Genomic DNA, 14231 nt, shown 5'->3' with positions numbered 1-14231 from the left:
CTAGGTAATGTCATCAGTGAGCCTCCGGTGAAGCGCTGGTGTTATGTCCCACTTTCTATTTATGTGTTTAGGTTTCCTTGGGTTGGTGATGTCATTTCCTGTCCAACCCAAGGAAAACTAAACAGATAAATAGAAAGTAGGACATAACACCAGTGCTTCGCCGGAGGCTCACTGATGACGTTACCTAGAATGGTGACGAAACATCTGAAAACGAACCTTCCAGCTCAGCAAGCAAACTTACATCCAGAACCTCAACCTGAGCTAAAAATCTTCTCAAAACTCACTTTTGTAAAGTATATTTTTCTATTTTTCCTTTTTGCATTCTGCTTTTATAAAGATCCCCAATGCTCCAACTTTTCTCTATATAGCATTTTCTGTTATCTCTTATCAATTCTACGTGGTCATTCTTCTGCTGAATGCTCTCTCGCTTGGTTCATCTACAGTTTACAGGGGGGTTTTTTAGGCCTAAACTTGAGTTTTAGTTAAATATTACATCTGACTTATGTTGTCTTCCATTACTATTTTCACCTTAGTGGTGGCCTACATTGGTCCTTCGTTTTGCATCTCTACCTATAAAATAAACATGCCCACTTCCTCCCTTTTTTCTGTGTTCTCTCCTTCAGGCAAGGAAATTACACAATCTGGGCCTCACAATTAGCTATTTCTTCTATTCATGTCACAATATTATCCTGTTGCACCAGATTTAGTTATTTAATAAGAAATAGGTTAAGTCAGCTTTTTCTTCTCTGAAGACTGAATGATCTTCATCTAGTGACCAAAATGACATAGTAAAAGTTTCCAAAAGACTGCAGCTAAGATTGGATTCAGATTTGACATTTACTCCGTCCACACAGGTAGGAATCTAATACCACAACCACTAACATAAATGCACTCTTTCAATGGTATGGTTAATCAGTTAAAATAAATAAAGTTAGAAAAAAATTGTTTTTTGTTATATATGAATAAATTACATTAACATGATCAAGGTTTAGATTTCAACATATATTTCAATTAGTTGTCTTGTTATTGCTAAATATAACCAATAAATTGTGGTTGACCCAAAATATTTTTGCTATGTCAATCCCTTTTGAGTCCCTCTTGCAAACAGGTAAGAATTTTGATAAGTCAATCTCATTTTGATGACATTACATCAGGAAAGACCCTGAGTTCATTCTGATAATGTTTCCAAGCAGACAACAGACGGGCAGCTGACCCAATCTGGAACAAGGTGGCAAACCAATTATGTGAATGAATGTGGCAACAGTGCTTCAACGGCAGCTTAGAATTTTTTTTGCTAACCTATACTTTAACCAGTTGCATTTACTTATACTCAAATCTCAAAGCCAAGATTCCAAATTTCTTAAAAATTATCATTCAAATCTAAAAAGAATAATGCAGATTAAATAAAAACACCTCCATTTTACAGCTGTTGGAAAGTAATTTGTTGTCATCTAAACTGCAAAAGACTATTATCTCAGAAATATAGAAAAAAGAATCAGCGATTCACTTACCTGGTCCCATAAGGCCCCTGCTACTTGGTCGATGACTGCTCCAAGTTCTCTGTATTCTCCAGAGTATCTAATATATGCCCAGGTACACAAGGTGATCAGAGCCAGCCCCATTATCATGTTGCACAGACTGGCTATAATGTCCACTCCAATAAATCCTGTCACGCCAGCTATGACATACATAATAAATATTACCACAAATAGAGTGGCTGGTGTACGGGCAGCGTGGAAGATGTTTTTACTATCGTTGTGTTTTATGTAGTTTATGTACAACTCATCAATTTCATTTTCCAGTTGTTGCAAATAGCGGCGACTGAACTCCTCTCCTCCCATCTTCTTAACTCCACGGAATAATTTGACAGCTTCTTCTCGGAGTCCCAAGTGTTTACTCTGGAGGTCACTTGGTGCAAGGAACGGTTTGTCTCCTCCACAGATCTACAGGGCAAATTTGGTTAAATAAGAATAAAAATATGCCCTAGATAAAACATAAAATCAGTGCTGTAGTAAGTTTATAAGCACTACAATAACATTATCATCAGACATATTGCAGTAGGCTTCTACTTTGTCCCAGGACTTGATAGGAAGAGCACACACCATGAGTTACTCTTGTGGGGCTCAGGATGGTTGGCACTTTCATTTACACTTGCATTGCACGTCTGTATCCTGGTGAGGCCTAGCACAGTAGAAGGCAAACTTGCAGGCCAGGGAAACTCAGATTGCGACCTTCTGATTTCTACTGGTTACTTATAAAGGAAGCCTACTTTTACATAATTAACTGACAGGTGGGAATGGTCACCTCAGTTAAAAGGTTCTGTTGGGCCTGTACCTCCCAGCCCTTCCTGGAAATTCCAGGGCAACATAAAAAAGGCTGGAGATTGGGTTGCAAATTCTTCAGAAATGTCTTAAATCATCATAAATTAAAGATTAATGTTGTCAACCTCATTGGTGCAAGGATGCCAGAAAAAAATTGAGGGAGGATTAAATATAGCGGAGTGTTTTAATATGGATCAGCACATGGGATTGGATACGAGTGCACAGGACTGGTAAATTAGGGAAAATTTATGTGTATTTGGCACCAATCTACTGGCCTGAAGGTTTAAGAAGGGAAGACAATATACAAACACAGCTGACCAAGTGTCAAAGCAAGTTTGCAGCATCCGATTACTGGGTGCAGCCGAACTTGTATTGGCGAAACCTAGCAACTAAAGCAAGGCAGACAGCTTCAGGAGGGAGCTAAGTTTCTTGACAAATCTGCTTGTCATTCAGGAGTAGTAGGACAGTTGGTCTCATGGCCTTTGCTATATGTAAAGTATTTGGTCATTCTTCACATTGTGAGGAGTGAATGGAAATGGACAAAGAGTGCTTTTTGTGATGGTGGGACCTCAGGAGAAGAGATGGTCCATTGTTTCAACTAGCAGGGACAAGTCAATGATTTTAAGCCTTTTTTCTTACACACATGCAACTGGATTCCTTCATTATTCAGCTCCTTTGTCAATGACATTCCCTTCATCAAAAGACCAGGATGTTCACTAGTGATTGCATTGTCTTCAATTCCAGTTTCAACTCATCAAATAGTGAAGCAGTCTGTGCTCACATGCAATTCTCAGACTTGGTTGATTAATCAAAACTCTTGCATACAACTGGCAGGCAACGTCATGTCCAAAAAAAAAGAGAACCTAACCAATAGTCTTTAACATTTAATTCTATGACTCTAGCTGTATCCCCATGATCAACATTCTGAGGAGGGTCACAATTCACTACAAATGTGATTTGAGCAGCCATGCACAGACTGTGGCTACAACATCTTACATGTGGGGCTTGTGCCAAAATTGGGAGAGTAACCCTTTAATCTAGCCTGACAAAGCCATCCTCACTGAATGATTTTGCACTGAAAATGTTTCAGACACCACCATCACCATTCCTGGGTTATGTTCTGCCCCACTAGTAGAACTGATCCACAAGCAGTGATGATAGAGTTGGTATGGAGTTGTCCCTTGAGTCCTCAATGTTGACCCCATGAGGTTTCATGGCGTCAGCTGGAATATGTGCATGGAAACCTTCTGCTGATTATCACCTATTCCCCCAGCCCCTGTTAATTTTTTATTGTTTTATGTCGATGTAATCCGTAAATTCTGCTGACAAATCCAATTTCAACTATTTAAATAATTGATTTGTGTTGAGTAGGGCACCAATTGCAGTCTAAGTCAATGGGATGAAATGAATTTGACTAAGAGGAAAAGCAGCTGATTAACTTGGAATTTAGTTTGTTTGGCGCATTACACAAGGATATTGTCTACAGAGTTATTTGATCATAATTAGAATCAGGGCTATTGGCAATTTGATCAGTGTAGCTAGGTTCAAATAGTGCATTTTCAAACAGTATTCAAGCAATTTTTCTCCAAACACCTGGAATGTCACAACTATACACTCATGACATGATTAAATCTTCTACCTTTGAAAGGCACCAACATATACTCTTTCATGTTAAAGTAGCTTCCTTACCTCCTCCATTTTTTTACCATACAGATCTTTGGCTGCTGCTACAGCTGCTAAATTGTTTGCTTCTGCTGTAGCCTAAATTATGTAAAGGGACAAAAAAATGATTGGATCAAATTGGGCAGAAATTTTTGTCAGTGTGCATTAAACAAATGTTAATTATCAGAAATAAAAAGCAGGCATTCGAAATCAAGGTGCAACAAGTCTACTAAATATCCTAAAATTACAAAAACAGATTTTACATTTATTGGGACATTATATATCAGTGATCATCAGTTATATCTCAGAATAACTAATAATACAAACCTGGCCACAGGATATTTGTGTGTATGAGCTTTTGTGAGGTGATTATGTAGGTGCCTTTGTTTGTTTCAGACACTGATTGTGGTTGTAATACAAACCTGGCCACAGGATATTTGTGTGTTTGAGCTTTTGTGAGGTGATTATGTAGGTGCCTTTGTTTGTTTCAGACACTGATTGTGGTTGTAATACAAACCTGGCCACAGGATATTTCTGTGTATGAGCTTTTGTGAGGTAATTACATCGGTGCCTGGCTGGTTTCAGGCACTGATTGTGGTTGTATAAATTACACCATGAAGGTGGATGAAAGGCTGGATGGATCGGCTGATCAATGCAACTCATTTCCTCAACATTTCCTCATCAAAGAAAGCAATTTTTCTATATCTATCCTATTAAAACCCTCTAATATTTTCCACACCTTCATTTGATCACACTTCTCTTCTAAACACAATGGATTACAGGTGAGCTTTTTGCAACTCATTCTCAATTTAAGTCACTCAGCTCTGGCATTATAACCACTCCATACATACACTCATTATTCAACTTCAAGTCAATTCATCATTCGTTTGTACTGCTGTCACTTATGCATTCTCATCACTACAGCAGTATGACATTTTCCACATTACAAATGTGAATTGTACTGGCTGTGGTACTGGACTAGTAACTTAAAGGATACCAGTTCATAGCCCATCATTGAGAAACAGTGAAACTGAATATCTTTAGTAATTTTTGGGAGCAGATAAAATGCCCACAAAAGCTATACATTTATTATAATTATCCCTTGCCATCTTATTGTGTTGGAGAGACTTGAGAGTTTCATTGATCCCAAGAGTAATGCCATTAGGAGTTCTCCACTCCTGGCAGGGTACCCATGATGGTTAGGTTGGTGTGCAAGAACTGGAAAAAGCAGAATCCATACAAGTCCTCAATGGCAATTCAGGCAAAAGATATCAATGGCTGCAACAGCAGATGAAGCCTGCAGCAGTAAGAAGATCAGTAAGAAGTCATCGAGGTTTCTTTGCCACGAGAACTGCATTTACCTTCTGTCAAGGACTGTGTGTCGGATGTGCAACAGAATTCCCACATTAAAAGATGCCCCACACAATGTACCTACCTAGAGAAATTCAAACTTCCCATACATACAGAACACAAGCCCAGCAGTGATCATTGAGAGGTAAAGCAGGCAGGATTGAGAGATCTGCAAATCCCTAGCTTCGGACTGGCACATAGGTGGTGTGGTGTTTGACTCAGTCATTTCACTCTTCGAACAGGATTAGGAGAGTGTTTTGCATGCTGCATGCTGTACAGAGGGAAGGAGCTCTAAAAATAGTCCCTTTCATCTTCAACCTGGCTGGAAAATCTTATCTAGTGGAATCATCTAGCTCTGGTCCAAAAATCAAAGTGAAACTCAATCTCGGAATCTGGAATGTATGATCCTAATGGAAAACAGGCAGAACAATCGTCCAGAGGGAGATCTGTCCTTATTGCCCATGATCTTAGTCACTTCAACATTGATATTGCTGTCCTGCAAGAGACTTGAAGAGCAGGCAAAAAGCAACTGAGGGATGATGATGATGGTGGTGGTCACACCTTCTTCTGGAAAGGAAAACCCAAGGATCAACCAGGAGTGATGGAATTGGATTCATTATCAAAAAATTGACTATGCTTATTGTACTTCGGGATGCAGATGACAACATTACCCCTGATCTTTCAGAAGAGAATCTTCAAACCTCTCAACGCCTTTGTGAAAGCTTAACAAGGAATTGATCCCAACTTCAAGAAGACTCTAGTCCTTTACCAACTCATCCCAGGGAAAATTCCAATCCACCCCTCCATTAAGATCAACAAACCTGGAACATTTCCCTCACCTGGGGAACAACCTCACATCTGAGGCTGACATTGATGCTGATATCCAACATCACATCCAATCAATGAGCACTGTCTTCGGCCACCTGAGGATGTCAATCTTCAATGACTGTGACATCCAAAATGATTCCAATATTCCTGTGTATAAGGCAGTCATCCTTCTGATTCTTTTAAATGGCTCTAAAACTTGGATGATACGTAGACACCATCTCAAGGCTCTGGGGAAGTACCATAAATGCTGTTTGAGACTGATTCTCATCAGCATCCTTGAAGGAGTGAAACAGCAACATCAAAGCCATGACCATTGGAAAGCAACTCTGCTGGGTCGGCCACGTGCTCTTAGGCTGCCTGAGCGCCAAAGCAAATCTTCTTCACTCAGCTCAAGGAAATCATTCAAATAAGGAGAAAGCCAAGGAAGTGTTTCTAAGGCCCTGTGAAAGCTTGCCTCAAGAATGCATCAACTCCTCAGAGACCGTCATTCAGGGGAAACTGACTTAGAGAATCTCCTGTATAAGCTTCCGGTAATTGTTTGAGAACACTAGCCAGCAAAAGCAAGCAAGAAAAGAAACTGGAGACAGGAATACCAATGATCTCAAGGCCAAAGACCACTTTACCTCCCAGAAAACAGTGTATAGTCAGAGAAGCACAGCTCTAGAATTAGGCTCATCAGCCACATGAGGATCCAGAGAACTACTGACCAGTGCCACAGAATTTCCTGCAGAATCATGTTTGTTAGTGAGTGCTTGATGATGGTGATGATTATAAATATCCTGCTGGAGAAGTAACATTTTTGAGGAAGGTCTCTGATATCCCTCCTTGGTCTGACCTATATATAAGTTTAAGTATATTTCTGGATTGCATGACTGATACTTATCATCCTTTGCCGGCATTACCTACATTCTTTATAGATCTCTCTTGTGAGGCTGTCTTTTGTGCTGTAAATGTGCACACTACTTTGCTATCTAGGAATTGTTATCATACTAAAATTGCTCAATTAACTTCCAATTAGTTTCTTCTGACCCATGTATGAGGCAATTTGTTTCAATCTATTTTATTTGCTTCCAGTTTTGTGTTACCAGGCAATGCTTCATAATGATTTGACTAGAACCACATACTGGACTATAGTCCAAGAGAAATAAAGCAAACTTTTCATTAACTAGCACCTATGGGACCAGTCGTATGCTGGTTGATCAAATATTCCAGATAATTAAGAGGTCCACATAATCAATGTAAAATTACACATTAAGTTACAGAAACGTAATGCAGGGCATATACACATCACTGCATTACTTTATTTATAGCAGTAATTAACTTGGATAATAATGCAACTTTGCCTTAAATAAAACTTAACTGCAAAGAATCTTCCCACTCACACCTTCAGCTGGCTACTTGGATACTGCAGTAGACTGCAGCATTTGAGGAGAAATTGACTTGAATTTGAATCAATTGCTGATATTTCATGTGGCCATTTGATTGAACAAGTATATTTACATTGAATAAATTAAGAACAATAATAATTAGACAGAATAATACATTAAATTTCATTGTATTTGAGGTATACAATTTCTGCTGGTTTATCAGGAGTGCCAGTTCATGATGTGCCAGTTAAAACAAAATTTGCTGAAAACGTACTGATATTCAAACGTTTAAGCAGACCCAAATCACCTCAAAGTTTATAGTGGAGGCTTTTCACGTAACTTCCCTTTTCCTTCTCTTCCCTCTACCCTAACCCTATCTCCTAGACAAGAAATTCTTGACCTACATTAAAATTTCTCTCAAGCATGACAGGTGTCATGAGGAACTTAGCAGAGGTAGAACTGAACCAGCACCTGCTCATTCTTTGGCGTCATGTGCTCTTCTATAATCTGACATCTTTTAAAATCAAAAAGCACACTTCAGCAAGGAACTCATTGTTGCAGAAAATTACTGCATTTTAATTTCGTTTGACTTTACAGACAATTGTCACACAGTATTACAGAATAAAATAGACTGACTACGCATTTTACAACCTCTTCGACAATTAAGAAGGTTTAGGTAATGTAATGAGCGAGCAAATAGTTGCTTGCAGTAATGTAAAATTAACAGTAACGGAACTACTGTACCTGTAACATGGACTTGGGGTGTGGCAGTTCTTCCCCTTGATAGATCTTTATGTATGCCTATGATACAATTTAAACAGGAAAAAGTGTGGGTTCACTGGTAACTAACAACAAATCATAATTAAACAGCTATGTCATATTTTCAGCATGAATGATTTAAATTTTATTAGCTGGACTTAAAGGTAATGAGAAATGTCAGACTGAGGTGATGAATTTGTGATTTCTCAACAGTAACCCTGTCATACACACACAAAGAACAAACAAGATTTGATTTGCCTTCTGCACTAAGATGGCAGATCTGAGCATTGGTGATAGTTGAAGTGTAACCAATGGATTCTGAAACAAAACGGACTAAGATTCTTATCTTAGGCAACAGTCAGAGGTCTCTCCTACAGGGACATGTTTGAATGTTGGTTGGAGATGGCATGGAGTTGGGCACATAATGTTCAGTCATGACAACCTAGTGTAATGCCTAGCACCAATCAAAACAAAGTAGAAACTGAGAGTGAATAATGGTTGTTTAGGTATTTATTAGAAAGCCAACAGCACCTATGACAATGGACCAATAAGGAAATATTAATTTAAGGATGAAAACTAGCAAAAGTAGATATCTAACTATTAGACTGAGAGATGACAATGTTCAAATAATTTCATCTATTATTGTTACAGAAACCTATTTACTGATTAAACCCTTTGTCAGCAAGATCCTTTAATAATTAAGATATATTACTGACTTTGAGATCTTTTATTGGTCAGAATTGTACATACCACAGAAGTGCTATATTTCTCTTCTCAGTAAATGTTTTCTGAACATTAGAGCTCTGCTGTCTCTTTATTGAGCAGTTCTCAATGTGTCATTTCTAAATTTTTAAAAATTTTTTTTTAGATTCAGCCTTTCCATGATTGATGAAATGTTTTCCCTACATTGCACTCTTGAGGCAGTCACATCAAAAAAATCCACAGCATTCTACATCACTGCACTACAAACTTGTACTCATATCCTTCATGTCCTCCCTCAAAAATCTCAGATCAGAAACTACCAATACAGATATTGTAAGAGTACTGTACTTTGTTTCAATTTCAGTGCAAGTATAACAACATATTTAATTGCAAGTTTCTGTAAACATTCGTGTATAGCAAGCATATGAACATTTTATGCGTAATAGCAAGTGTATTCTTGGGTGGATGTTGTCTGCAAAAGACAGACAAAATTAACGTGATCACTATAGTTATGAATGTGGGACATTTTAATAAGATACCAGATTACAACAAAAATAATCACTTGTAACATTACCTTAAAATACTCCACAAGCCCTCGACCTGTTATTTTATTCCCATTGATTTCTTTCAACTCAAGGTTCTCAGGACACAGGAGCCAAGAAACCAGCACCTTCAGATGCTTTATAAACTCCTCATCTATTTCTAAGCAAAAATACATACACAGTTTTTTGAATTTGTTTAACAATATGTATCTTTATAGAACATAGAACAATACAGCGCAGAACAGGCCCTTCAGCCCTCGATGTTGCACTGACCTGTGAACTAATCTAAGCCAATCCCCCTACACTATCCCATCATCATCCATATGCTTATCCAAGGACTGTTTAAATGCCCCTAATGTGGATGAGTTAACTACTTGGCAGGCAGGGCGTTCCTCGCCCTTACCACTCTGTGAGTAAAGAACCTGCCTCTGACATCTGTCTTAAATCTATCACCCCTCAATTTGTAGCTATGCCCCCTTGTACAAGCTGAAATCATTGTCCTCGGAAAAAGACTCTCACTGCCCACCCTATCTAATCCTCTGATCATCTTGTATGTCACTATTAAATCCCCTCTTCGCCTCCTTCTCTCCAATGAGAACAGACCCAAGTCCCTCAGCCTTTCTTCATAAGACCTTCGCTCCAGACCAGGCAACATCCTGGTAAATCTCCTCTGCACCTTCTCAAATGCTTCTGCATCCTTCCTGTAATGGGGCAACCAGAACTGCACGCAATATTCCAAACGAGGACGCATTAGCGATTTGTACAGTTGCAGCACGACATCACGGCTCCAGAACTCAATCCCTCTATCAATAAAACCTAACACACCGTAAGCCTTTTCAACAGCACTATCAACCTGGGTGGCAACTTTCAGGATCTATGTACATGGACACCAAGATATCTCTGCACATCCGTACTACCAAGAATCTTTCCACTGACCCAGTATTCAGCCTTCCTATTATTCCTCCCAAAGTGAATCACCTCACATTTATCAGTATTAAATTTCATTTGCCACCTTTCAGCCCAATTCTGCAGTTTATCCAAGTCTCCCTGCAACCTGCAACATTCTTCCACACTGTCCACCACTCTACCGACTTTAGTGTCATCTGCAAACTTACTAACCCATCCACCTAAGCCTGCATCCAAGTCATTTATAAAAATGATAAACTGCAGTAGTCCCAAAGAACCTGCCTCTGACATCTGTCTTAAATCTATCACCCCTCAATTTGTAACTATGCCTCCTTGTACAAGCTGAAATCATCGTCCTCGGAAAAAGACTCACTGTCCACCCTATCTAATCTTCTGATCATCTTGTATGTCACTATTAAATCCCCTCTTCGCACACCACTAGTGACCTGACTCCAGGCTGAATATTTTCCATCAACCACCTTCTTACAGAAAGCCAGTTTCTAATCCAAACTGCTGAATCTCCCTCAATCCCATGCCTCTGTATTTCCTCCAATAGCCTACCATGTGGAACATTATCAAAGGTTTTACTGAAGGCCACGTACACCACGTCAAGTGCCCTTCCCTCATCCACATGCTTGGTCACCTTCCCAAAAAACTCAATGAGGTTTGTGAGACACGACCTGCCCTTGACAAATCCATGTTGACTATCTCCAATCAAATTGTTGCTTGCGAGATTATTATAAATCCTATCTCTTATAATCCTTGCCAAAACTTTTCCTACAACAGATGTAAGGCTCACAGGTCTATAATTACCTGGGTCATCTCTACTGCCCTTCTTGAACAAGGGCACAACATTTGCAATCCCCCAGTCCTCTGATACTAAATCTGTAGACAATGAGGACTCAAAGATCAAGGCCAAAGGCTCCGCCACCATCTCCCTAGCTTCCCAGAGAATCCTCGGAAAAATGCCATCCGTCCCAGGGGATTTATCTACCTTCACACCTTCTAGAATTGATAACACCTCCTCCTTACTAACCTCAATCCTTTCAATTCTAGTAGCCTGTAACTCAGTCATCTCCTCTACAATATTCTCCTGTTCCTCAGCGAAAACAGATGAGAAATAATCATTTAGCACCTCTCCAATCTCCACAGGGTCCACACACAACTTCCCACTTCTGTCTTTGACTGGCCCTATTCCTACCCTAGTCATCCTCTTATTCCTCACATACCCATAGAAAGCTTTAGGGTTCTCCTTTATTCTACCTGCTAATGTCTGCTCATGTCCCCTCCTTGCTCTTAACTCTCTCTTTAAATCCTTCCTAACTAATCTGTACCTCTCCATCGCCTCATCTGAACCATCTTGTCTCATCGTCGCAAAAGCCTCCTTTTCCGCTTAACAAGAGATACAATTTCTTTAGTAAACCACAGTTCCCTTCCCTTATCGCTTCTTCCCTGCCTGATACATGATATACATTAACAAATTACTTTTCCACGTATGAATAAATGAATTATTAGAAATCTGCAGGTTTCAGATATTAAATAAGTCAGTGAAGACATTTTTGAAAAGCATCTAAAGTACATGAGCAATGAATAATGAATCAATACCTTTTAGACGTCCATCAAAATTAGGATTGGTAGCCACTTTCAAACCAGGGTGTGGCATCAGGAAGCTGGCAATATTTGTAAAACAAGAATAAATATGTTTCCTGACATTCTGAAGTTCCTCATGCTGGTTTTCTGATATCTGGAATAGAGTTTGTATGGGGAAAAGAAATCAAACATAAACAGAAGTAAAATTTGCTCCACTATCCAGAATTAGTTCAAGGAAGTTTTAGGTCCTTGCTTTTAATTCACTGAATAGTGAAATGAAAGAAATAGTTTGTCAGCACTCGAAATGTAGATCCCTTTAAGGATAAACCAGAACAGTTCCAGAGTTGATTGACAGCAGTAGGCCCAGGTTCAAATCTCATGTGCTCCGAAGGTGTGTAATAAAAGCCCTGAATGGATTGATTTAAAACAAAAAGCTGCGTTTGAAGAGTTGATCAGGCACAAAGGAGTGTCAGTTCTTCAGGCTCAGGAGGCTTGGGTTCAATTCCCACCTGCTCCAAAGATGTGCCATAACATCTCGATTAAGAAAAGATGGGTTCTGCAACCACCAACTAAATTTAATATAATCCCCTCTCTATTTTCCTATTCTCCTCTATATTTGTTATAGTTGTAGTGCCCCCAGTGGGCAGCACGTGTTAATCCTTTTGTGAGTAATCGGTGATTTGGTGGTGCTTTAATTTAAAAGAAAAAAAGAGCTGGCATCTGGAGGGGCTCTTGTGGCATGGTGGCATTTCCCCCTCCATCATTACGATTTAATCCCTTCCTTGTTGTCATTTTTGTTTTGACAGCAATGCCCCTGGTGACTTGTCAACTGTTACTTGCTTATTTGTTTAATTAGATGATCTGGTGGTGGGTCATCAAAAAAACAGCTAGTTCTTCCCCAAGATGGAATTGTCTTCTGGACTGGGAATGGTGAAAATTGATATTAGTGCAATGCTAAACTCTAGATATACAACAAAGCCCTTGTTAATCTTTGTATTAGGCAGTAAAGACATTCAAAACATGGATATCAGTTTATCGAACAGTTTCAACAGATAAAAAAAGGACAACCACATCTGTACACATGTGGATACAAGATAAAAATAACATATCTCCTGCTTCACTTGTCTCTTTTTTTCCCGTCATTTCCTACATTCTGTTTCTTTTGAATTCTATGCCTGTGTATTTTCTTTCAGTCATGATGTTAACATATCTAATCTCAGATGGTGACTACCTGCTGAGTGCTATTAGTACTTTCAGGTTTTGTTTCTAATGTTCCAGTATCTGATTGACTTTGCTCAAAATAAATGACTTTCACTTCAAAGTTGTAAATTTGCCTAGAAAACTTCACTTCAATTTATCATGTTTCATTAGCTGGGTCCTTCAGGCTGCAAGTTAATCAACTGAATTATTATTCACTACACTGTTCTCAAACTACTCATCACCGTGTTTACAATAAAGTACATACAAGAGGTCAGGAATCCCATTAGTGGAGGGAAGTTCAGCACTGTGGGTCTACCTGCAGCACATGGACTGCTTTGAGAATGCAGCTCACCACCACCTTCTCAAGGGCTACTAGGGACAAGAAATAAAAGCTGGCCAGCACAATATCCAGTGAGAACAAGAAAGAACGAACTTGTCTGGTTCAATAGTTGCTTTTACAAACAGAAAAGCTGTTATCCTCACCTGACCTGGCGATGTAATTGAGTTCAAAAACAAGAGACAACATTCGGCATTGTAGATTTGGTCCATTTGCTTTTACGCAGTAGAAACACTGCTACAGTTACCTTCAAGTTATTTCTAATTATAGATTACTAGACCCTACAAACCTTCAGACGTTTCTCTAGGAATTTGAAGCCTCCGTCAAGACCATAGTTGAATTCATATGGAAAACTCCAGTCACGGACTAGAAATATAAGTGACTGCATATTAAAAAGAAAATAGTTTTTAGTCCAAGAATTGTCTTGCAGGGTTATTATGAGAGAATCTATTTTATTTTAATTTTAAAACATCTTCAGAAGTTCAAAAGACAATTAAAGCATAAGTTAAATTTTACAAATTGATTTAATTATATTTATAATTTAACAAATAAATAGACACCAAACCAGTGCACACAATAATATAAGATACCAAAGTGTGAAGCTGGATGAACACAGCAGGCCAAGCAACATCTCAGGAGCACAAAAGCTGACGTTTCGGGCCTAGAC

General features: G+C 38.9%; 1 protein-coding gene across 2 annotated transcripts in view; it reads right to left on the bottom strand.

Annotated features, from left to right (window-relative positions):
- The window catches only part of atl1 (atlastin GTPase 1), a 56166-nt gene that overhangs the window by 7890 nt on the left and 34045 nt on the right, over positions 1–14231 (bottom strand). For both annotated transcript variants that reach the window (XM_048537783.2, XM_048537782.2), the window contains exons 7-12: positions 13854–13946; positions 12043–12181; positions 9564–9691; positions 8273–8329; positions 4011–4082; positions 1512–1943 (exon numbers count right to left, since the gene is read on the bottom strand). In XM_048537783.2, the coding sequence (XP_048393740.1) occupies positions 1512–1943; positions 4011–4082; positions 8273–8329; positions 9564–9691; positions 12043–12181; positions 13854–13946 (921 nt within the window). The remainder of the gene's footprint in view (positions 1–1511; positions 1944–4010; positions 4083–8272; positions 8330–9563; positions 9692–12042; positions 12182–13853; positions 13947–14231) is intronic.

This window comes from Stegostoma tigrinum, chromosome 10 (genome assembly GCF_030684315.1).
Source record: "Stegostoma tigrinum isolate sSteTig4 chromosome 10, sSteTig4.hap1, whole genome shotgun sequence".
Lineage (NCBI taxonomy): Eukaryota > Metazoa > Chordata > Chondrichthyes > Orectolobiformes > Stegostomatidae > Stegostoma > Stegostoma tigrinum.
Note: the sequence above shows the minus strand (reverse complement) of the source record. Positions and strands in the feature narration are given on the sequence as shown.